This window comes from Oreochromis niloticus, linkage group LG4 (genome assembly GCF_001858045.2).
Source record: "Oreochromis niloticus isolate F11D_XX linkage group LG4, O_niloticus_UMD_NMBU, whole genome shotgun sequence".
Lineage (NCBI taxonomy): Eukaryota > Metazoa > Chordata > Actinopteri > Cichliformes > Cichlidae > Oreochromis > Oreochromis niloticus.
This window is the reverse complement of record NC_031969.2, coordinates 1,294,194-1,318,896: the sequence shown is the minus strand read 5'-3', so window position 1 is coordinate 1,318,896 and position 24,703 is coordinate 1,294,194. Positions and strand designations below refer to the sequence as shown.

At 45.2% G+C, this 24,703-nt stretch overlaps 2 protein-coding genes across 7 annotated transcripts in view; one reads left to right on the top strand and one right to left on the bottom strand.

Annotated features, from left to right (window-relative positions):
• Positions 1-24,703, top strand: part of LOC100701331 (junction plakoglobin) — a 115,247-nt gene that overhangs the window by 36,522 nt on the left and 54,022 nt on the right. For 5 of the 6 annotated variants that reach the window (XM_025906553.1, XM_025906554.1, XM_025906556.1 and 2 more), the window contains 2 exons: positions 20,983-21,037; positions 22,899-23,132. In XM_025906553.1, coding sequence (XP_025762338.1) covers positions 21,016-21,037; positions 22,899-23,132 — 256 coding nt within the window. In that variant the 5' untranslated portion in view covers positions 20,983-21,015. Of the gene's footprint in view, positions 1-20,982; positions 21,038-22,898; positions 23,133-23,528; positions 23,542-24,703 lie in introns of all 6 variants that reach the window. The other variant, XM_025906557.1, reaches the window with a different exon arrangement.
• On the bottom strand, positions 1,144-3,989 carry LOC109201795 (polycystic kidney disease protein 1-like 3). Its single transcript, XM_025906601.1, has 4 exons — positions 3,603-3,989; positions 2,792-2,954; positions 1,929-2,678; positions 1,144-1,691 (listed from the first exon to the last, which is right to left on the bottom strand). The coding sequence occupies exons 1-4, from the start codon at positions 3,987-3,989 to the stop codon at positions 1,144-1,146; spliced, it is 1,848 nt and encodes a 615-aa protein (XP_025762386.1).

Here is a 24,703-nt window from a genome sequence, read left to right as displayed (position 1 = left end):
ATCTGCCGTGTGGTTTGTCAAAAAACAAATGCTTATTTAGGTGCCGTATTAAATTTTTAAAGAAAAGATTTTCTTAAATGCCAAATTATATAAAGTACTGTTGAGTAGACTCAAACTAAAACTAAATAAAGTAAATACACAGTCTAAACTAAAGCATAAAAAAATCATCTTTACTCTTTCTTCTTAGAAGGCTTTATGACTTTTTCTAGATGTGTTTCTGTGTGTTAAGGTGCGCATGTGAATGAGTAAATTGGTGTCACGGCGAGTGAGATGAGCCGTGTAGAGATAATGAAGTAGGATCCAAATGCAGGCACTTTGTAAAGGTGAGAAGGTGGTTTATTGAAATACACGGCACAGGGAAAACATGGCAAACGGAGACTAAACTATACTGGAAACAGCTAAACTACGGAGGAGGAACCTGAACACGAACATGACAGACGGCGAGCAGAGGTGGATGACGGTAGACAGCAGGGAGACACACAGATGACGCAGGGTGGATACACAGACGGACCAGCAACTACAAACACAGAAGACGCGACTTAAATACACACAGAGAAACACAAGGAGATTACACACAGGTGGGGAACACAGCTGGGAATAATCAACAAGACGAGACAGGGGTAAAACTGAACACACTCACATGAGACGCGGACCTTCACAATAAAACAGGAAACGAGAACACTACACCAAGACGCAGACCTGACACTGAGAGACAGACAGAAAATGACACATGGAACCTGAACTCACACAAAACATGAGAACACAAATCCTAAATATAAATAAACAGAAACATGGAACTCTAATAACAATAATCATCATCACCATCACCAAAACACCAAGATAACTGAAACACAGTACCAGAGAAACATAAAGAATAATCCATGATGCAAAAGTAAACCAAAACATAATAAACTCAAAATACTGGGTCCAACGGACCCAGAACCGTAACAGTACCCCACCTCTAAGGGCTGGCTCCCGACAGCCCAAAGCAAAAAAAAACAGAACGAAACAAGAGCACCAGACCAGGGCGGGCGGAGGGGGTCCAGGATGGAGGGATAGAAACCAAACAAAAAACAAGGAGCAAGAGTGTCCAAACAGTCCAAAAACACAGGAAAACACATCAAAACGAAACCAAACCAAAGCTCAATAAGAGTCCACGAACAGTTCAGGGGGTCGACCCGGAGGTCGGCCATACAGGAGCCACAACAGGTCAGGGGGCCGGCCATGCACACAGCAACGGCGGCGACGGGCAAACACTTCTGGAGGCCGACCGTGCACACGGCAACGGCGGCCCCTGCGCAGGTCCGGAGGTCGGCCGCGATGCCAGCGGTGGCGACGAACTCTGTCCGGAGGCCGTCCTCGACGGCCATGATGCCAACTTAGAGGCCCGGAAAGCGGCCGGCAGAGACGAGGCGGAACAGGACGAGCTGGGTCCCATGGCGGTGTGGCAACCGCAGGACCAGACGAGGCAGGACCAGACGTGGACGAGGCAGGACCAGACGTGGCAGGACCAGGCAAAGGTGAAGCTGAAGCTGGGCCAGGCGTGGACGAAGACACCGAGGCTGGGCCAGGCGTGGACGAAGACACCGAGTCTGGGCCAGGCGTGGACGAAGACACCGAGGCTGGGCCAGGCATGGACGAGTCTGGGCCAGGCGTGGACGAGTCTGGACCAGGCGAAGGCGCGGATGAAGCTGGACCAGGCGAGGGCGCGGATGAAGACACGGAGGCCGGACCAGGCGCGGATGAAGACACGGAGGCCGGACCAGGCGCGGATGAAGACACGGAGGCCGGACCAGGCGCGGATGAAGACACGGAGGCCGGGCGAGGCGTGGACGAGTCTGACGAGGCTGGACCAGACGAAGCCGGACCAGGCGTGGATGAAGACACGGAGGCCGGACCAGGCGTGGATGAAGACACGGGGGCCGGACCAGGCGTGGATGAAGACATGGGGGCCGGACCAGGCGTGGATGAAGACACGGAGGCCGGACCAGGCGTGGATGAAGACACGGAGGCCGGACCAGGCGTGGATGAAGACACGGGGGCCGAACCTGACGGCAGCGGGACAGCTGCGGAACCTGACGGCAGCGAGACGGCTGCAGGCGATGATGCTGCAGGCGATGATGCTGCAGGCGGAGGCGATGATGCTGCAGGCGGAGGCGATGATGCTGCAGGAGATGATGCAGAAGTCGCAGGGGATAGTTCAGCAGGTGACGGCTGAACAGACTTCCCCGGACTGTCAGCTGACATGAGGATGTGCTGGCTGGGTCCTCCAGGGCCCCCAGCAGACGTGGCATGAGGCTGGACGGGCTTCTCGGGCCCTCCAGCAGACGTGGCTTGAGGCTGGACGGGCTCCTTGGAACCTCCAGCAGACGTGGCTTGAGGCTGGACGGGCTCCTTGGAACCTCCAGCACACATGGCTTGAGGCTGGACGGGCTCCTTGGAACCTCCAGCAGACGTGGCTTGAGGCTGGACGGGCTCCTTGGAACCTCCAGCAGACGTGGCTTGAGGCTGGACGGGCGACTCTGGCCCTCCAGCTGACGACACTCGAAGGTGGCTGGGTTCTCCCGAACCCCAGCTAACGTGGCTTGAGACTGGACGGGCTCCTCGGGCCCTCCAGTGGAAACAGACACTGAAGCAGCAGGTACGCAGACCTCTGCCAGTGTGGACACTGGCTGGGACTGAGCAGCACAGTGGCTAGACTCAGGCAGCAACAGTGGGATGCAGTCCTCAGAGGGCTGAAAGTGTTCCCCAATACACTCAGCAGAGGACGGAGCCAGATGGGTGAACTCACTTGAACTCTCAGGGGGTGCTGAGAGCCGAGACTGTTCTAGTGAGTTCTCTGGGGGAGCTGCTGGCGCTGGCGTCTTGACCTCTAGGGGTCCAGAGTTGGCTGGTGAGCGACACCCAGCCTCTGGGGAGGCCCTAGAGGGAGTAACTGTCTCTGAGGTGACCAGCTTAAGAGAACCAGCAGATGTTGTGGTGAAGTGTGTTCCCTGCTCGGAATGAAACAGTGAGGATGGCGGCTGAATGAATGAGTGGGCAGACAGCTGAGCTAGCGGCCACTGGACAGCAGGTAGCGAGGCTAAGGATTGACCTACAGGGGACGGAGATGATCGGAGTGGAGGCGTAACAGGTGATGGAATGGCTAACTGAACTGCGGGCAGCTGGGCTGCTGACTGAACTGCGGGCAGCTGGGCTGCTGACTGAACTGCGGGCAGCTGGGCTGCTGACTGAACTGCGGGCAGCTGGGCTGCTGACTGAACTGCGGGCAGCTGGGCTGCTGACTGAACTGCGGGCAGCTGGGCTGCTGACTGAACTGCGGGCAGCTGGGCTGCTGACTGAACTGCGGGCAGCTGGGCTGCTGACTGAACTGCGGGCAGTGTTACAGGCCAGGCATTTAACTGGAATGGAAGTGAGGATGGGACAACGGAGCGGACATGGTCATAAACTCGGAACGAGGGTTCAGAACAGGCAGTCTTAGAAACTGCGGCCATAGGTGAGATTGAGGAATCATTGTTATCCTCAGTCGAAACACAAAAAATTGCCCCAGAAACAACAGTCACAGAGTGTGACGCAGCAGAAAAAGTGTCCCTTTTACTCACCACAGCCGGCTGCTTACATGTCCCGACATCCGGCTGTGGAGTGCCGCGCCGGCGGCGCGAACGTCGCTTCCTCCTTGGAGACCGCTCCGACGGGCCGGGAAACTCCTCGTCCGGCGGGTCGGACGGCACGTCCTCCATTGAAGCGAGTGGGCGAGCGGTAGCGGCGGGAGGGTGAAGGTGAAGCTCGTGAAGAAGAAAATCCTGTACGAGCGGGTGCAGTGAGTCCAATAACCAGGGGTAACCGGAAATAAGCTGTTGTAGCTTGTCCTCCACAGCATAGAGAAACGCTTCTCCCTCATGCTTTAGCCACAGATTGATTAATTTTGTAGCTGAGTCCGTTATGAGCTCTCGAAGCTCCGTGGGTGGGGTGAATGCCGCTGGATCCATATCTGGCTGGTCCGTACTGTCATGGCGAGTGAGATGAGCCGTGTAGAGATAATGAAGTAGGATCCAAATGCAGGCACTTTGTAAAGGTGAGAAGGTGGTTTATTGAAATACACGGCACAGGGAAAACATGGCAAACGGAGACTAAACTATACTGGAAACAGCTAAACTACGGAGGAGGAACCTGAACACGAACATGACAGACGGCGAGCAGAGGTGGATGACGGTAGACAGCAGGGAGACACACAGATGACGCAGGGTGGATACACAGACGGACCAGCAACTACAAACACAGAAGACGCGACTTAAATACACACAGAGAAACACAAGGAGATTACACACAGGTGGGGAACACAGCTGGGAATAATCAACAAGACGAGACAGGGGTAAAACTGAACACACTCACATGAGACGCGGACCTTCACAATAAAACAGGAAACGAGAACACTACACCAAGACGCAGACCTGACACTGAGAGACAGACAGAAAATGACACATGGAACCTGAACTCACACAAAACATGAGAACACAAATCCTAAATATAAATAAACAGAAACATGGAACTCTAATAACAATAATCATCATCACCATCACCAAAACACCAAGATAACTGAAACACAGTACCAGAGAAACATAAAGAATAATCCATGATGCAAAAGTAAACCAAAACATAATAAACTCAAAATACTGGGTCCAACAGACCCAGAACCGTAACAATTGGTGTTTGTAAACCTTTAAAAGAGAATGTGATGGTTACAATGAAGAGAAGCGAGCATATCAACATTTGGTGGTTTGATGTTGCTGAAAAAAAAAAAGATGTTATGATGGTGTAGATGCTAACTATATTAACACTAATTCACTGTCCAACCTTAAATCCCCTCAGGTCGGTGGCTCAGAGTTTTACTGGCCCATATACATTTTTATTGGCTTGTGAAAAAAGCTGTAACTTTTATATTTTTAAATACCAATGTAATTTAATTGAGACACCATGCCCCCCTTTAGACTCACCCCTGTTCGCTTGTAAAATAGGACGACTGCTGTCAGCCATTACTAAGCTGTATAATTTAAACATAGTATCAGATGAAGTTAACAGTTCATCTGCATATTTTAATGCAAGTTCTGGAGAGTTGCTGGGTAAAACAAACAGCACAGGATGGAGCAACTACAAAGTTTGTTGATCAGGTGCTTTGATGAAGGACTCCCGCTAACTTTTCCTAGAAACACATTTTCTTTCACTTTACCTGCACTCACCATCTCAGTAACGGCTCTGTGTCTTCCTCTTCAGCCCATTTTCCAGTAGTACCTACTTGGATCGACTCGGCATGGTTTGCCACGGCTTTCAGGGTTTTCTATTAGGTTGTACTATGATTTTACTCTGCCGCAGATCCAAGCAGGTATTAAAATGTGAAGTCGTCAGACTGCATGCCACCAATTGGGTACCAGTGCACTGTAACACAGTGCCGCCAGAAACTTAAAAAACTAAAAAAAGCAATTACTGGGGCCATCAGGGACCACAACACCTGAAGTGGGGCAAATCGAATGGATTGGAAGTGGTATAGTCAAATGGACACAATTTACGGGCACTGACCGGCGAGCATCAGGAGGCAGAGTGGCCTCGACCCGGCCATGGCAGAAGCTATGGTGAAGGACGGTGAGTCCTTCGTGTGTTCAAGCATAATAGTACTTATCCCGTGTTGTGTTCACCTTGAACAAGCCTGGACATTTTTTTAATAACACCATTGGCTACTTCCTGCAGTAAAAACTCACTGCTCTCCATGTTGTTTTGCGCTAGCTGTGCATTAACTTCCTCTTCTGAGGGGTCATTGTAAAGCCATATGAGCAACATCTGATGAACACCACTAGTATTACTATGGGTTCATTTTTTCGTTTATGTTGTAATGTCATGTCGTGTGTGTCCTTATGCTATGTATGTCTTATGTTTCAGAAATGCTTTCTACATGTGAGGGGTTTTCATCCACCACCATTAGCCTTGACCTCCCCTGTCTGTCATCCAGTTCTGGTCGACTGCGTCGACATCTACACCTTCTGGCATGACACAGAAACGGCTCATCGCTGGTACGACACGATGATGGTTTCATACTACACTGACTTTAGCAGTGGCGGAGGAAGTGCTCTTTTGTTTACTTGTCTTTCCGACGACCCCATAAATTCTCACATTGCCTTCTCCTTCCATTCTGCTTTTTCTCTAGACAAGAGAAAGAAGTCCAAACCTGACCTCATAAGTGTTCCCATGGCAGATGGCAGATGTGTTAAACCAAGATCAGCGGGAACATCACATCCAGCCACCGCTCAATGAGGCACGGGAGCAGGAAGTCGCCCTGTGAAGGGAGGAAATGGCACAGGCCACAGTCTTCAACCAGGCATTGCTCAGTGTGCTTTGAAACCTCGCACGAGCAATGGGTGGCCAATCAAGTTTCACCTCACCCTTTAACTTTCCACATTGGAGATAAAAAAAAAACAAACTTACACTTTACATAGTTTTGTAGCCCTCTGTTCCAGGAGAGGCTTACCAAAAACTTAGCTGTTGCAAATAATAATAATTACTAATTGTAGTTATTATTAATATTGTACATAGTTTCAAATGTTGCTGCATTTAATAAAGTATTTCAAGCCTATAATGTGTGTGCATCACGGTTTGTTGTTTTTAAGCAGTTATTACTAAATGACATTTTGCACCAAACTTTTGTTGCCCCAGTAATAAAAGCTATGTCTTTGTTGTGTGATGTCACCACACAAAAATGTGGTGTGTCCATAATTCTGTAAATTGATTTACATTACAGGAGATTTATCCCACAGCCGGACAACTCTGTTAGCATTTCAGTGATGTGAAAAATGTAACAGCCCACATGAAAACACAGAATAACTGCAAAAGTAAACAAACTTCATCGTTTATATTTCATTTGGCATCTAACAGCAGTATTCCTGTAAGCACATGACAAGAGGTGAGAATAATATCATTAACTGGACCACAAGTAGTGAAGCAGAGCGTCTCGTTCATGCAGGTTCAGCTCCTCCTCTGTACCACCCTGTGCTACAGCTACCACAAGCTCTTGCCCTGCAGCGGCAGGTACACCCCATTGTCATCATTTTCATTCATTGACTTTGAAATGCAAGAGGAGATGAACAGATCCAGTAAATGTGCTTTTATCCGGTATTGTTTGGTATCGTAATCTGTCTTAATCTATTTTTATTTCAATGTTGTGTTCTGTGTTCTATTTATTTATTATATGGGGGAAAAGTTCTGTCATCCTTGTGCTGAGTAGTGATGGGAATTCCGGCTCTTTTTAGAGAACCGGCTCTTTCGGCTCCAAACCGGCTCTTCAGGTTGTTTTGTTGTTTTAAGTAATTTATTATTAACAATAATATAAAATTATGCACAAAAGGAATTACTAATGTAAAAAAAAAAAGTGGTTTTATTTATATATGTTTATATATAAATATATGCGGTGGCCCCCAGAGGCAAAGCACGAAACACATTTCTAGCATTAACTGAACTTCCAAAACAGAGCTACCTAGATCATTTAAATTACACAAATGAAAGCATATGTATATTGTTTGTGTATTTATACACAAGCACGCATATATATTTAAATAATTTTAAAAAAATGTTCATTTACCTGTTACTACCACACACCAAATCCGGTCGTTGGTACTTCCTGGCTTGTGTAGCCACTAGGTAACAAAAGCTCAACACTGTGCCGAGCATCCTGGAGCACTTCTGTTGTGTTTTGGAGTTTGTATGTGCTTCTGAATTTGTGCGTGCTTCTGAGTTTTTACATGCTTTGTCTCTAAGGACCACCGTAAATATACTTTTATTTCACTCCACATAAAATGTAATAAATAAATGATAAAATACAAAAAACAACTATTTACATTTCAACTTTTAACTATTTAAATTTTCAGCTTTTTCCTTTTAAACAAATTTTAAGTGAAACAACAGAAAACACTGCAAACCACAACACAATTAAATATCAATTAATTGTGTAATCTGTGTAATCCATTAAATGCTATTAAGAAATGAAGAAGAGGGTTTTCAAGAAATACTGTTATGCTCCATTTTATGCCATTCGTCAGAACAAGATCTAGAGTGTGATTAAAGTGGTGCGTAGGTTCTTTTATATTTTGATTATTTGTCTTGTCATATGTAGACAGTTGAGTCTAATAATAGATTAAATGCTGTGCTTCGAGGATTCTGACAGTAACTCGGGGGGGTTGATTCATTTAAACTAACACAATCATCCTGTTGTAACCAAGTTTTTGTATAGCACAGTAAATTTTTTGTTGATCAGTTATTATTCATGCATTAACAGGGTCTTAGAAGAGAGAGACCTAAAGTTTAATAATCCACATTTCATTGTGTTACTCTTTGGTGCAGATGTGGATACTGTATTGTTCTTTCGTTGTGATTTTTTTTATTGCTAATGTTTCAATTGTTTTTTTGCAGATTTTTGGTGTGTTTTGTGGTGGTTTGGAAGCAGACACAGTCCCTAAGGGGATGGGTGTTGGGGGTATTTATCCAGACTCTTTACACCCTATTAGTTAAAAACAGAAGAATCCAGCCCCATAAGACTGTTAATAAGACCGGATCATTCTAATAGCCTTCTGATTAAAACACAAGGTTAAATTTTGTTGAAGACCGTATAAAGTCAACAATCAGTAGTCATGAGAACTTTTCCCTTTATCTATCTTACAGTTAGGGTCAATAAACTTCCTGAGTTCAATTTAATTTTAACTTTTTAATTTTAATGTATTGGCATCTCATCTGACATCATTTAGAGTTCTGGGATAACTGGATTTAGGAACTAGGACTAAAACAGAGAAAAACCCAACAATTATATGGCCTACTATGAGCAAGCCCTTTGGCGACAGTGGGAAGGAAAAACCAGGCTCAAGGACGGGCGGCCATCTGCTGCGACAGTTTTGTGAGGGGAGAAAGACGGAACAAAAAACATGCTGTGGAAAAGAGCCAGAGAATAATAATGTAATGATTCAATGCAGAGAGGTGTATAAACATATAGTGAGTGAGAAAAGTGACTAAAGAAGTAGTACTCAGTGCATCATGGGAATCCCCAGCAGCCTACACCTATCGCAGCATAACTAAGGGAGGATTCAGGGTCACCTGGTCGAGCCCTAACTATATGCTTTAGCAAAAGGTTTTAAGCTTAATCTTAAAAGTAGAGAAAGAACATGACAGCACAGAGTTACAAAGAGAGTTACAAGCTGCTACACATCAGTTGACATTTGAAGTCTTTGGAATGGGTTGATTCTGTGTTCTGACTTCACTGACCTTTATTAATAAATTCTTGGTACCAGTTTACCAAAACAGAGAACAGCTTTGGTCGGGTCCTGGCAGATGCATCATGATAGACTTATTTATTTCTTCTAGACTGAACCATTCATTATTTTTGGGCTGTCCTAAAAACTTCCTGAAAAGCTTTTACCCCACCTGTTCAAGGATTGCTTTATGACACCATTTGTCTGCCACCTAAAAATCCAGTTTTAAGATCCCTTCCCAGACACTTGACACAGTGGGTATCAGAGGCATCATAACATTTCATCACTCATCCATGAGACTGGAGAATACTGAAAAAGTCACTTGGATGAGTAATCAATTGTGTTTTTTTTAATGTTTTAATGCTTTTATGTTTTGTAAAAGAATTACAAAATGAACTTGTAAATTAATTTATTAATGCAGATTTTATTTCACAATTCATTATTAAGCACAAAAGGTTTTATTTTGATGTGTGTGACTCTTCTGGTCCTGCATAACCAGCAGCCTAGGCCTATTGCTGCACAACTAAGGTCAGCTGATGCAGCCCTAACTATATGCTTTGTCAAAAAGGAAAGTTTTAGGCATAATCTTAAAAGGAGAAAAGGTATCTGTCTCCTGAATTCAAACCTGGTTCCACAGAAGAAGGGTCTTAAAGCTGAATGCTCGGCCTCTAATTCTAGTTTCAATCAACTACAATCAACTGAAGGCTTTTTGCTGAGTTTTCAGGACAGCCCAAAAATAGTGAATTACAGTACCACAGCATAGCCCTCCGGTTTTGTGCAGCCCCACCCCCTTACTTTAGTGTTCCCAATCAAAATTGACTGGTCCCTGTTAACTGCTATTAAATTAGCACAAAAAACATTTTTCACCACCAAATTTTTATTCAACATTCTTTAGCTGTGAACAATGTCTCAAAGTAGTGTTTAACATGAATAAATAGAATTAGACATAAAATAACTGCAGTGAAAATACAAATAGGCACTGAAAATGTATTACAAAATGAACATGTAATGTAAAAAACAAATTGAAGACCAAACTCAACATGTATTAATGCACATGAATGGCATGTGACACTCAGGTGAGGTGGACCTTGCAAACATAGGCATCGCATTTGCAGCATCTTAGGCTTGTTTTGTTTTCTCTAGGGGCACAGAGCTCACAGCGCTTCCTTTTCTGCCCATTTGCTTGTTGGCGGAGAGCAGGTGGTGTGCGGGGAATGTGCTGGCGCCGTTGAATAAGAGGAGTCACCAAAGCTTTCCTCAGCTTTGCTAGGAAAAGTCTCCTCTTGAAACTCTTCCCCTGATTCCAGGCTGTCCACACCACATATGCGTTGTAAGCAGACACACCAAGGATGTTGTGGAACAGTGCCACAGGCCAGCGGGCTGTCAGTCACTTGCAGGTGTATGTACCAGTAAGCTGCAATAAAAGGAACAATAAATAAGAGATTAGGAACAATATTTAGTCTGCCGTACACAAAATGCTATGATTCACATAAATAAAAATAAAATAAAATGCATGATGGATGAAACTTTACATTACCTTATCAAGGTAGTCAACGCCTCCTTTGTTCTTGTTGTAGTCCTGGATCATAAGGGGCTTCGGGTCCTCTGTGGTGCCAACAGCGGCGTGTTTGTGTAGCGTGCTCATCAGGATGACATTTCTATTCATCTTAGGAACATATGACACAAGATTGTGTGTGTCAGTGAAAGCAAATTTTGATTAGAGTGCCTCTCTTCCTCTGGTCGATTGCAGCGCAGGGGGAAATTCAGGCTTGTTCTTCCTCACTGTCCCTACCATGGTGAGCTTTCTTTTCAGCAGCTCCTGACCAAGACCATATGATATGAAGAAGTTGTCACATGGGATATTGTGCCCTTGGAGACCAGTTGTCATGTCCAACACAACACACATGCCCTGTTTTTTTTTCCGGCCCTTCCAGTACTGGGTTTCCCCATGTATACCTGCATATTCCAGACATAGCTGCTCCTGGCATCACATGCTACCCAGATTTGTATTCCATATTTCCCTGGTTTGCTTGGAATGTACACCTTGAAGAAACAGCAACCTCTGAAAGGAACCTGGTGCTCATCAACTGTCACCTCAGGGCCTGGATTGTACATAACTGGTAGGCGCTCCACCCACCTGTTCAGTGGCCCATTCAATGGGTAGTTCAGCGGGAGTCGTTTAGTGGGTGTCGTTCAATGGGTTGTTCAGATGCCCATTGAGTGGGGGTCGTTCAGTGGGTGTCATTCAGTGGCCCATTCAATGGGTCGTTCAGTGGTCCATTCAGTGGTTGTTCAGTGGCCTGTTTGCTGAACAGCCCACTGAACGACCCATTCAGTGGGATACCCATTCATTTCTTATGGCGGTCACTGTTGACCGGGAACACCACAGATGTAACAACGTTGATTAAAACATTCAAAATTCAAAGAAGCGATAATCACTGTTATATGTTCAAGTGCACAGTGTGGAGGATGCCATAACGCCTTGAGGCAATCAGATGTAAAACACAATATTTATGAGTTTGTTAATTTGTAAATTGGTCAGATTTGACCTGAACACAGCAGGAAGGTTAGAAGTAATGTATACACTACGAGTTAAAAGTTTGGACACACCTTCTCCTTTAATGGTTTTTCTTTATTTTTACAACTTTCTACATTGTAGATACATATTAAATACATCAAATACATGAAGAAAGATATGCAGAATTATGTAGCAAAGAAAAAATTAATAAATAACCCTAAATATGTCTTATATTTTACATTCCTCAAGATAGCCTTTATTCAATGAGCTTCCTGATGTAGTCACTGGAAATGGTTTCTATTTCACGTGTGCCTTGTAGGGGTTTATTTGTGGAATTTCTTGCCTTCTAAATGGGGTTGGGACCATTTTTTGTGTTGTGCAAAAGTCAAGTTGGTACACAGCTTACACGGTGTAAGTGAGTACACTCTCTACATATTTGACTGCACCCAGATCTACCCAAGCAACTCAATTGTGAAGTTCACAAACAACACAACAGTGGTTGGGCTCATCACAGGTGGCGATAAGTCTGCATACTGCATACAGGGACGATGTGGAAAAACTAGCATCGTGCAATAACAACTTGGTCCTCAACACTAAGAAAATAATAATAGTGGACTTCAGGAGAAGCAGATCTGACCCTCAGCCCACATACATTAACGGGAAATGTCTGGAGATGTTCTGACTTCAACTTTCTGAGACTTAAGAAGGCGAAGCACCAGCTCCACTTACTGAGGCTCCTGACAAAAACATGACACAGGGAAAACAAAATATTGAACACACTTACTGAAATGTATTTATTAATTCGTACAAAAGCCTTTGTTTGTGATAATAGCTAAACTAGCCACAACCATTGCTCAGGTGTTTTTTTCACAGTGTCTGAAAAACTGTAGCCGCTGCACCAATCTATCTCCCACTCCCCTCACTTGTGAATAGGACCCGAAAAAACTTAAACTCCTCGAATGGGGGAAGCAACTAATTTGCTGACCTGAGTGGGCACTCCATCCTTCTCCAGCTAAGGGCCATGGACTTAGATTTGGAGATGCTGATTTTCATTCCCGCTGCTTTACACTCTTCTGCCACTCCAGTGTGAGTTAGAGGCCTTTAGAAGATGAAACCACTTCATCTGCAAAAAGCATAGACAAGATTCTGAGACTACCCAAGTGGAAGCCCTCAACCTCTTGACTACACCTCGAAATTCTGTCCATAAAAATTATTAGGAGAATCATTACAAAGGGCAGCCAGGCAGAATCCAACATCCACCAGGAACAAGTCCGACTTGTTGGCAGCAATGCGGCCCAAGGGCTGGCACCAGTGGCATAAAGACCAATTGGCTCATAGCAACGGGTTCCTGAAGCACCTCCTGCAGAATACTCCAAGGGACACGGTCAAATGCCTTCTCCAAGACAAAGAAGCACATGTAGGCTTTGGGCAAACTCCCATGCACCCTCAAATATCCTCGAGTGGGTATTTGAGGGTGCACTCGAGCTGGTCGAGTGTTCCACTACTGGGATAAAGATTGCATTGTTCCTCCTGTATTCAAGGTACGACTAACAGACTGACTCTCCTTTTCCACTTGCTGGCATTTCCTGGGGAGGCTGAGGAATGCGGTCCCCCAATAGTTGGCGCACACCCTCCAGTCCCCATTCTTGAAGATGAAAACCACCCTAGTCTGCCAATCCAAAGGTACTGCCCCAGATCTCCAGTGTTGTAGAGGTGTGTCAACCTGGACAGCTCTACAACATCCACAGCCTTCAGGAACCAAGGTGAACCTCATCTACCCCCAGGGCTCTGCCACCAACCAGTTGGTTAACTGCCTCAATGACCTCACCCCCAGTGATGGATGAGTCCCCCCCCCTCATCCCCAGATTCTGTTTCCTCTATGGAAAACATCTGGTCACAGCAGATGGCCGCCTCTCCCTGGGCCTGGTTGTGCTGGAGGTTCCATCCTCTTAAGGGAGTTTTTCCTTCCCACTGTCACCAAAATGCTTGCTCATGGGGGATCATATGATTGCTGGGGTTTTCTTTGTATTATTGTAGGGTCTTTATCTTAGAAAATAAAACGCTTTGAGGAAACTGTTCTTGTGATTTGGCACTATATACATAATTGAACCTCCTTAATTGAACTGACACATTTTCAATTCAAAGTATTTCTTCCACAGCCTGACAATATCCTCGGTTCAAGTCAGTCCGACCCACACTATACACTGTGGCGGTAGAGCACTGCTTTCCCCTCCTGAGTTACCTGACGGTTTGCCAAAATTGCTTTGAGGTAGTCCAAAAGTCTTTTCATGGCCTTACTGAACTCCTCCCACACCTGAGTTTTTGCTTGAGCAACTATCCAAGCCACATTCTGCTTGGCCTCCATTGCCTGTCTCCGAAGTCCCACAGGGTTAACCAAGCCCGATATGATTCCTTCTTCAGCCTGATTGCGCTGTTCGCCTCAAGTGTCCAACATCTAGTTCAGGGGTTACCATCCAGACAGGCAGCTCATTGCAGCAACTCATTGCAGCAGCTTCCACAATGGAGGTGCTGAATATGCTCCATTCAGACTTAATGTCCCCAGTCTCCCTCAGAATGCTGTCAAAGTTCTGGCAAAGGTTGGAGGCCTGTTTTAGGCATTCCCAGAGTGTCCTCACAATACATTTAGGTGTGCCAGGTGTAGCGGCTATCTTGTTTCTTCTTGGAGTTCTCTATTTCTCTTATATCTAAAATAAGACTCTGGATGAACAAGAGACTGTTTTACGCGTCGGTTTGTGCAACAACGACGGTAAAACCATTGTGTCGCTCCGCCATCTCTTACAAACTACTTCCAACACTTCAGTGACTGGAACACGAGTGAAGACAGATGTAACATCGTAGGAGACCATGGTTTCATCTGCCTCCATAATGACATCGCTCACCTTCTCAACACAATCCAAGGTGTTCTGGATGTGGTGGTCAGAGCTGCCTACTACTGGATGAGGATTGAAGCCAGAAACTTGGAGATCTGACTGAGTTGATTATATAGACAATTGGTCTTAAAGGTGCACTCTGTTTATGTTCTTTGGTAAACCATACAGACTTGGTATAGATTCCCCTGGGTGTAGCCTGTAGTAGCCTGAGGTCCGGTCAATAGCATTGTCTTGTTCTAACTGCTTCAGACAATCTATCACCCTCTTCCTGTAACCACTTCCAGGGTCTCGTTTCAGGGGCTAATAAGTATTTTTGTCACTGAGCAGTGACAAAACTTTGTAATCATAGCCTTTTTGGTTTAGCAACACAGAGCACCTACCCTTGCCTGCCAGAAGGATGATGATGTTGTCATGACTAACTGATGGGATTGCCTTCCTCTTCTCCATGCTGATGTTGGATGCTGGGGGCTTTGCATTGCTGAGACAGGTTGAAACTTTCATCCATAGTTGCTCTGCTTCCACATCTCCAATGTTGGTTTTTCGAATTGCAGTTTCTGTGGATGTGATCAGTTCCACTAGCAAAATTCAGCCCTTTAGCAAGGATGTTTTTCTCTGTTTCGGTGAGCCATCTGTCAGACAAATTCTTCACCCACTTGTCCACATCCTCGGTGTGGCGTCCTTCTCTCTTCTGGCCACTGAGGACACTCTCCATATTTTGATCTAACATTTTGAAACATTAATAACATTTTTTATTTCACACTCTTTTTTTTACTGCCTACTGTTCATTCATAGTTTTGATGCCTTCAGTGAGAATTTAAGATAAGATAAGATAAGATGGCCTTTATTAGTCCCACAGGTGGGAAATTTGTTTTGTTACAGCAAAAGTGCAAAGTTATGTAGCAGAAATTAGAAAACACTGGAATGCAATAAAATAAAATAAAATAAAATAAAATACTATGTACAATAGAATAAAATAGAATAGAATAATATATACAATAGAATAAAATAGAAATACAAATACTATATACAACTGAGTAGGAAAATACAAAAACACAACTTCGTCAGAAGAAGAATTGCACATATAGCAGTCTTATTGCACATGTGTGGGTTTGTGTGTTTGATCAGCTGCAAAAGTCTTTATTGTAGAGTCTGACAGCAGTGGGGAGGAAAGACCTGCAAAATCTCTCCGTCCCACACCGTGGGTGCCGCAGTCTCCCACTGAAGGAGCTGCTCAGTGCTGTCACAGTCTCATGCATGGGGTGGGAGATGTTGTCCATCAGGGATGACAGCTTAGCCACCATTCTTCTGTCACTCACCACCTCCACTGGGTCCAGAGGGCATCCTAGAACAGAGCTGGCCCTTCGGATCAGCCTGTTCAGTCTCTTCCTGTCCCCAGCAGAGATGCTGCCACCCCAGCAGACCACACCGTAAAAGATGGCTGAGGCCACCACAGAGTCATAGAAGGTCTTCAGGAGTGGGCCCTCCACTCCAAACGACCTGAGTCTCCGCAGCAGGTACAGCCTGCTCTGCCCTTTCCTGTAGAGGGCGTCTGAGTTATGAGTCCAGTCCAGTTTGTTGTTCAGATGAACACCAAGGTACCTGTAGCTGTCCACAGCCTTGATGTCCATACCTTGGATGTTCAGTGGTTGCAGTGGAGGATGCTTGTGCCTGCGGAAGTCTACCACCAGCTCCTTGGTTTTACTGGCATTGATCTGGAGGTAGTTCAGCTGGCACCAGTCCACAAAGTCCTGAGTCAGTCCTCTGTACTCCTTGTCGTCCCCATCAGTGATGAGGCCGACTATTGCAGAGTCATCAGAGAACTTCTGCAGGAAGCACTGGGTGGAGTTGTGGGAGAAGTCTGCAGTGTAGATGGTGAAGAGGAACGGAGCCAGAACCGTTCCCTGTGGGGCCCCCGTACTGCAGACGACCCTGTCCGACACACAGCCCTGAGTCCTCACATACTGTGGTCGGTCGGTGAGGTAGTCCAAAATCCAGGTAGTGAGGTGATGGTCCACTCCAGAGTTCTCCAGCTTGTCCTTCAGAACCGAGGGAAGAATGGTGTTAAAGGCACTGGAGAAATCAAAGAACGTGATTCTCACAGTGCTCCCAGCGGTCTCCAGGTGAGCGAGGGAACGATGTAGGAGATGAATGACGGCATCATCCGCTCCAACGCCAGGCTGGTAGGCAAACTGAAGTGGGTCCAGTCATGAGCTCACAAGGCGCCGAAGCTGAGCCAGGACCAGCCGCTCCAGGGTCTTCATCAGGTGGGATGTCAGAGCCACCGGCCTGTAGCTGTTGAGGTCCTTGGGGCGTGAAGTCTTTGGCACTGGAACAACACAGGAAGTTTTCCAGAGCTGTGGGACTCTTCCCAGCCTCAGGCTCAGGTTGAAGAGGTGCTCCATCACCCCACACAGTTGGTCCGCGCAGGACCTGACGACCCTCGAGCTGATGCCATCTGGACCCGCTGCCTTCTTGGCTTTAATCCTCCTCAGTTCCCTCCGAACCTGGGTGGTTGAGAGAGACAGGCTGGAGCCTTGTGTTGAGTGTGTATTGGATGCTGCTGTTGGGGGTGGGGAGGAGTGAGCAGGGTGAATAGAGGAGGTGTGAAGTGTCTGAGGTGTCAGAGGTGGAACAGCAGCAGTGGGGGTGGGTGAGTCTGCAGCCGATGTTGGAGACTGCCTCATGGCTGAATCAAATCTGTTGAAGAAATGATTCAGTTCATTTGCCCACTTCACATCCCTCCCAGGCAGAGAGTTCTGATGTTTGTGGCCTGAGATCGTTCTGAGGCCTCTCCAGACTTCACCAACGTTATTTTGCTGAAGCTGGTTCTCCATCTTCTGCCTGTAGCTGTCCTTCCCATTTCTTATCAGTCCCCTCAGCTCTCTCTGCACCCTTTTCAACTCCTCTTTGTCTCTGGATTTGAAGGCCCTCCTCTTCTGCTTGAGGACGGCTTTAATTTCTGGGGTAATCCAAGGTTTGTTGTTGGAGAAACACCGTACAGTCCTGGTAGGTACGGTGTTATCCACACAGAAATTAATATAGTCAGTAATGCATGTAGTAAGGCTGTCGATGTCCTCTCCGTGGTCGTCACAGATCACCTCCCACACAGTGGACTCAAAACAATCCTTAAGAGCCTCCTCGCTCTCCTCCGACCATCTCTGCACTGTGCGGGTGGCTGGTGGCTCCCTGCGCACTAAGGGCTCATACACAGGGACAAGGTGCACCAGGTTGTGATCAGATCTGCCCAGGGGAGGGAGAGGTGATGAACTGTATGCCTCTTCAGCATTGGCATACAGTAAGTCCAGTGTTTTATTGTCTCTGGTTGGGCAGGTCACATACTGGGTGAAGGTGGGCAGTGTGGAGTCCAGTGAGGCATGATTGAAGTCCCCTGATATTATGAAGAGGGCTCTCGGAGATTGTGTTTGCAGTCTGCTGACCACAGAGTGGAGAGTGTCACAGGCTGCATCCGCGTTGGCCGAGGGGGGGACATACGCTGTTATCGCGATAACATGCGAGAATTCCCGGGGCAGGTAGTATGGACGCATGCTAACGGCTAACAGCTCAATGTCTTTGCTGCAGAGTTGTTCTTTCACAGTGATGTGCCCAGGGTTACACCATCTGTCATGCACAAACACTGCCAGTCCCCCTCCTTTCCTCTTACCGCTCTCTCTCGTCCTGTCCGCTCGCAGCAGCTGGAATCCCGGTAGTGTCACGCTCGTGTCCAGAGTTAGCGGTGTTAGCCACGACTCCGTTAGCATCATGATGCTACATTGCCGGTACTCCCTCTGTGACCAGGTTAGCGACGTTAGCTCATCCATCTTATTGAGCAGAGATCGTACGTTTCCAATAATTACAGAAGGAAGAGATGGTCGATAACGTCTCCTTCTCGGGTGACGGCGCTCCTTCCCAGCACGACACCCCCGTCTTTTCTTCCTCAGTTCACTGGGAATGTCGGGTCTGTCCGCCGGCAGTACAGCTGCGGGACGTAGCGCTAACAGCTGATCCTTACTGTAAACAAAGGATCCCTGCTCTGGGTCCCCAGACACGGGTGAAAAAAGTAGAAAAAAACTAAGAAAAACAACCAGAACTAGCACAAAACGGTAGAACATGGTTGCAGAGTCTAATTACTAATACGTTAGTTATAAAAATTACGAGAAGAAAAAAGATAAGAAAGAAAGAAACTCAGAATGAGCAGAGCTGCTGTAACAGGCTGCCGCACACGGGGGGCGCCGGAAGTTATTACAATGTAAATAGTCATGAAAATAAAGAAAAAACATTAAATGTGAAGGTGTGTCCAAACTTTTGATTGGTCATGTATCTGTGTGTGTGTGTGTGTTACTGCTGGAGTCTCTGAGACAGTATTGTCGGGAGTTTGACTCTTGACCAGGGCATCTGTACAAGTCGGCAAGAGATGAAAACAAGCGGAAGGGGTTACGTGAAAAGAAAGTTGTGGACCTATGGAATCTTTGATACCCAACATCTAGACTGATGGTGAAGCAACTAGTAGCGGCTGACTGAAAGATAGGATCACGGTGAAGCTGGAAACGTAGACCCTCCGTGGCCAATTACCAAGACTCCATGAAGTACCCTCTGAAGGTCTACTAGAAAATGTAAATGCGGCATTATGCATAATCCCTACAATTGACTACAAGAAAGCCTGTGACTCAATGCCTCACACATGGATCCTGGAATGCCTAAAACTTTACAAGGAACTCATTAGGAATTCAATGGGGAATTGGTGAACAACAATAGAGGCCAACTTTAAGCCAATTGCACAAATCACCTTTAAGTGCGAGATCTACCAAGGAGTTACCCTGTCCCCACTGCTGGTCTGCATAGGCCTGAACCCCCACAGTGACATCACAGACATGACTGACTATGGATACAGAATACAGAATGACACAATTATCAGCCACCTCCTCTACTTGGATGACATCAAGCTGTAGTAGTAGAAATGTAGTTGGGTGGTAACAAAGAGAGGGAAGACTGTCAGAACTCAGGGGATCGTGCTAGCAGAATGCAACATTGCAGACATTGAGGATGGCTGCAATTACCTGCAAATACATTGGTACATACATAGTACATTGGTTCCCATTTGCTTGGAATCCACTTGGGTGCTAGGAAAGCTGCGATGACCATATACCTGCAGAGGGTTAGGCAAGTCCTGAGGAGTCAGCTGAACAGAAAGAACAAGATCTGGGCTATCACCACCTACTCCCTGCTGGTGATCAGGTGCGCTGCTGGTATTATAAACTGGGATAAAGAGGAGATTGAAGCCATTGGCATCAAGCCAAGGAAGGTTGTCACTATGCATAGAGGGATCGACCCCAAGTTGACCACCCTGAAACTGTACACTAAGCGAAAGGTACGAGGCCAAGGACTAGTGAGTGTCAGAACCACTGTCCAGAATGGGACAACAAACATCCATGAGTACATCAGAAAGATGGCCACAGTTGACCGAAAGTGCTTTGTGATTACCTAATGCAGTAGAAACCAGAGACAGAAGAAGGTGGAGCGAGAGGAGGAACCATCATGCAAGGACAGCCCCCTGCATGATATGTACCACCGGCAGATAGAGGAAGTGGCTGATACCCAGAAATCCTACCAGTGGCTGTACGCAGCTGAACTGAAAGACAGCACAGAACAAGCTCTGAGCACAAGATCCATAGAGGCTGGGGTCTATCACACCAGGCAAGACCCCAGGTGCAGGCTGTGTAAAGATGCCTCTGAGACTGGATATGCCCCCAAATGTTCAGCTTATAAAACTGGGCCATCATCATCTTCAGAGTTATGCTGTAACCCATATGATCATTCTTACTGTACATGCACAACGAAATTGTAGGTGCCTCACACCAACTCTGCCAGAATAAAATATAAATAGGACACAACAGGAATGAATGGCAAACAGAAGAAATACATAGAATCACGGGGAATATATACAAAACAAGAGAAATATATGCAACAACAATAGAAAGGCACACAATACAGAAGAAGTTTTAAAGTGCTTGGAAGTAGTTAGACTGTGGCTCGATAGGTTGGTTGGGTGTGAATGGGTGGGATGTGGGGAGGTTGGTGGATGTTTGTGTACTGTCCGAATGGCCCAGGGGAATAAGCTGTTTGTAAGACTGAAGGTGTAGGACCTGATTGATGTGAGGCGCTGACCAGAGGGCTGGTGGTCGGTGGGGTGCAAGGGGTCACTTGTGATTGCCCAGGCTAGTCGGACTAGAGGATTAATCTTGAATCTTTTTTCAAGCCTGTGTGCAGACCTAATGATTCCTGTATTCTCCTGCAGGTGAGAGGTCAGTGAAAGCAGCAGTACCAGTGGATGGAGATGATGTCCATGCAAAGTAAGTATTCTGTCACCATAGCACCCAGCTCTGGCCTAAACTCATTGTGGTGGTAATAGCTGTGGGAGGAAAACTGGTGGTTCTTGGAAGCAGTATCTGCATCATTAGAAGAAGAAAAAGTAAAAGCAGTAGAAACATAAGTTGAAATAGGATTAGTATCTGACACAAGCAGCAGGGATAATTAACAGAAGCAACACTAGTCCTAGTAGTTGATATAGTAAAAAATAGGTGCACTACAAGTAGCAATATGAGCACTGCACTTATTATTAGGACTAGCTGGTATACAGGTACAGGTATATCACTGCTCCTATATTCATAGTATCAGTGATTAGTAGTAGTAGTCTTGTAATTGTACAAGCAGTATATTGCTGCTTTTGTCATTCATTTATCTGTAAATGAATGACACTTCTGTAGTAAAAAACGTGGAATTATTAGGACTACCAGCAGCAATAATCATAGTTACAGTACTTACAAAACAGGCATTAATGGTAGCTGTAATGGTAGCAATACCAGAATCATTTTAGTAGTTTAGTGCAAATAGCAGTATTTTCAGCAGCAGAGGAAGTAGCAGCACTGGCATTAGTTGCTGAATAAGTAGCAGTAGTAGAAGGAACACTAGTGGTAGTACTGAGTGGTAGCATTTAGTATGAAGTTCAGTGTTTAATACTAATATGTATTCCTAGCAGGAAACGTAGAAGTTATAATGAGATCTGGTAATTGCATTAGAAATAGTATATACTCTAGCAATAACACCAGTACCATCTTTAAAGGTAATACTACCAATAAAAGGTTGCACTTGTCACAGAAAGGTTCAAGAATTGGTAGTAGTTTAGTAATAGTACTATTCCATAAATGGTAGAATTAGCAGCACTGCATACAGTGAGACCATTCAGTGAGCTGTGTGAGGCTACTCACTGAAGAGTCTTAGTGCAGCTTGACCTGAGTCAACACCCAGGCTCTATGGCCAGCAGCCCACAAGCTCAGGTTGTGCCCAATAGAAATAATAATAATAGATTGGATTTATATAGCGCTTTTCAAGGCACCCAAAGCACTTTACAATGCCATTATTCATTCACGCACACATTCATACACTGGTGGAGGCAAGCTACGGTTGTAGCCACAGCTGCCCTGGGGCAGACTGACAGAGGCGAGGCTGCCATATCGCGCCATTGGCCCCTCTGGCCAACACCAGTAGGTAAAGTGTCTTGCCCAAGGACACCACGACCAGGACAGAAAGGCCGGGGATCGAACCGGCAACCTTCCGGTTACAGGTGCGCTTCCCAACCCCCTAAGCCACGGTCGCCCCCGTGGAAGAATGCAGCGACTGGGTTATTCTGCCAGAAACAAGACTTTTTTTTCTGAAGCAATGTTTGAAAAACATAATAACTAGTTTAAGTTATACAGAGGAAAGTTTTGCTAGATGATTGTTTAAGCCATTTAACTACCGATTCGTCTGGTTGTATACTTTGCATTCTTAAAACTGTTTACTTTTTCAACTTTTCTGGCAGAAAGTCCTAAAAGCAAACTTCCTTGTTGAGTAAAAAATGCAGATTGTGGTACAAAAAAAGTTGCATGTGCTGGTAATGGCATGAGAAAAATGTTGAAGTAGGTAATATTAGCTATACCAGCTTCAGAAACCCTTGAAAGTCAGACCTGTGTGCATCATAAACAACGACAACAAAAAAACATTGTTTGTTTTATTGTGTTAAGTCTGTGAGAAATTACTATAAGGAAGGGCTTGCACTGAGGTTAACCGCTAGGTTCAGACTTTCATTAGCTGCAGGTGTGCAACCAATGTACCACTTTACAATAGCTGCCGTAGATATTACTGGTTGCAGTAGATGTGTGTTGTTTTCTGCAGTGAGTGAGGCAGACAGCGTGGTGAAGGTGGCAGAGTGGCAGCAGACTTACTATGCCACAGACTCTGGCATCCAATCGGGAGCTACCACAGTGCAGGATGACGAGAGCAGCACTGAGTATAGTGGCAACAAGAAGTACACAAACAGTACTACAACCAGCACTGGCTCTGTACCTGTTAAGGCCACAGTGGGGGGAGGTGGAGACTCAGCATTCAGTGGAGTAGATAGCCCAACAGGTAAGACTTTCTGATCAAAATCATTTGATTTTCTTTTTTGTTTGTACATTCTGTTTGCTTCCTTTAATAACAGCAGCTTTCAGTCTTTATTGATATGCATTTTGTGGCTCTTTTTTGTGTCTGGTAACATCATATAATATATTGGTTCACCTTCTGTTTCATAAATGGAATTGAATGCAGGATTTGATTCACATGATTCAGTATCAAATACCACTGGATAGATCACAAGTAAACAAACAAAAAAAAAAATTACTGCAGCTTTAATGATAATGAAAATGGTGAAATAGCAGCACACTGACATGCACAGGTTATTGTAAGCAGCTGCAGATAACAGATTGTTTTCCATTTCCTGCGATTCATCTGTCTTCAATATGAAATAAATCTTCATGGTGCAAGATAATGCATCATGGTAAGTATGAAGAAACTTTGTGTTTTATCCTCATTTCACTCTGTTTTGCTCTGCTTCCTGCCAATCATCTGACACTCAGGGGAAGAAATAAAAGTCTGCTACAGTGAATACATTTTTTAAAATTCACGCATCGTCACACCTGTGCTGTTTGGAGACAGCTGGCCATTTCAAGCTAAGTTTGACATTGTGTTGCTTTGAAAATTCTATTCAAATATGACATGTGAAGTAAAATGTCAAAGCTAGCTAAATAGAAAACTTAACTACAGGTTGTAAATGTACTTTTATTTCTCCACTGCATGCATGAAAGTTTAAAGTATATATCTAATAATTTAATAAATTGTAGGCTACTTTGCAGCCCCAGCAAATTCCATGAAAATCAGAAAAAAATACTTGCAGTTACTTTGGATTGTGGTTGTCCTCTGTCGCTTCATTCCCGAGCACTGCCTGTTTCCCTTGACCACTTTTCACATAATCTAGAAAAGGTTTAAAATAACACTACAGGTAATTGAACTTATACACTGGTTCATCTCTGCTTTCTTTTAGCATGCCACCCAAATCTTTGTTGTTAAAGTCATTTGGTGTGCTTTCATTTGGGTTTTAAAATCATAGTAATTCAATTGAGTGTTTTTTTCCTTTCCTTTTCTTGAACACTGAACATGGCATGTTCATGGCACATGTAAACTAGCCCATCCTGCCCTCTGCATGTGTCAAACACACCTCCACCAACATACAGTCATTTGGGATTCAGGAGACTCACTAACTACATCTCATGATTCAAAAGCTCACATTTCCTCCTGTTTCTGTAATTCAAGGATGAAATTATTGTTTTACAATAATGTATATGTCTTTGTTTCATCCCAGCTGAATTCTTGCAGATACCTGTTAACAGATGTAAATCATTCATTTGAATTTACTCTTCACAAATCTTGACATCCTTGGACAACAACCTGCTCACCAGACCAGACAGGTGTCTTCACTGCTTTATGTCACCTAAACTTTGGAATGGTCTGCCCAATCAAAAGAGATTAACTTAGAGATTTTTGACAAACTTATATTACTTAGTCTATGTAAATGTATATCATGCACAAGTATTTGACATTCTTCTTTCCTTGGGCCAACTTGCTGACTGACCTCACTAGCATGTTCTCTGTGCACCGCGGTT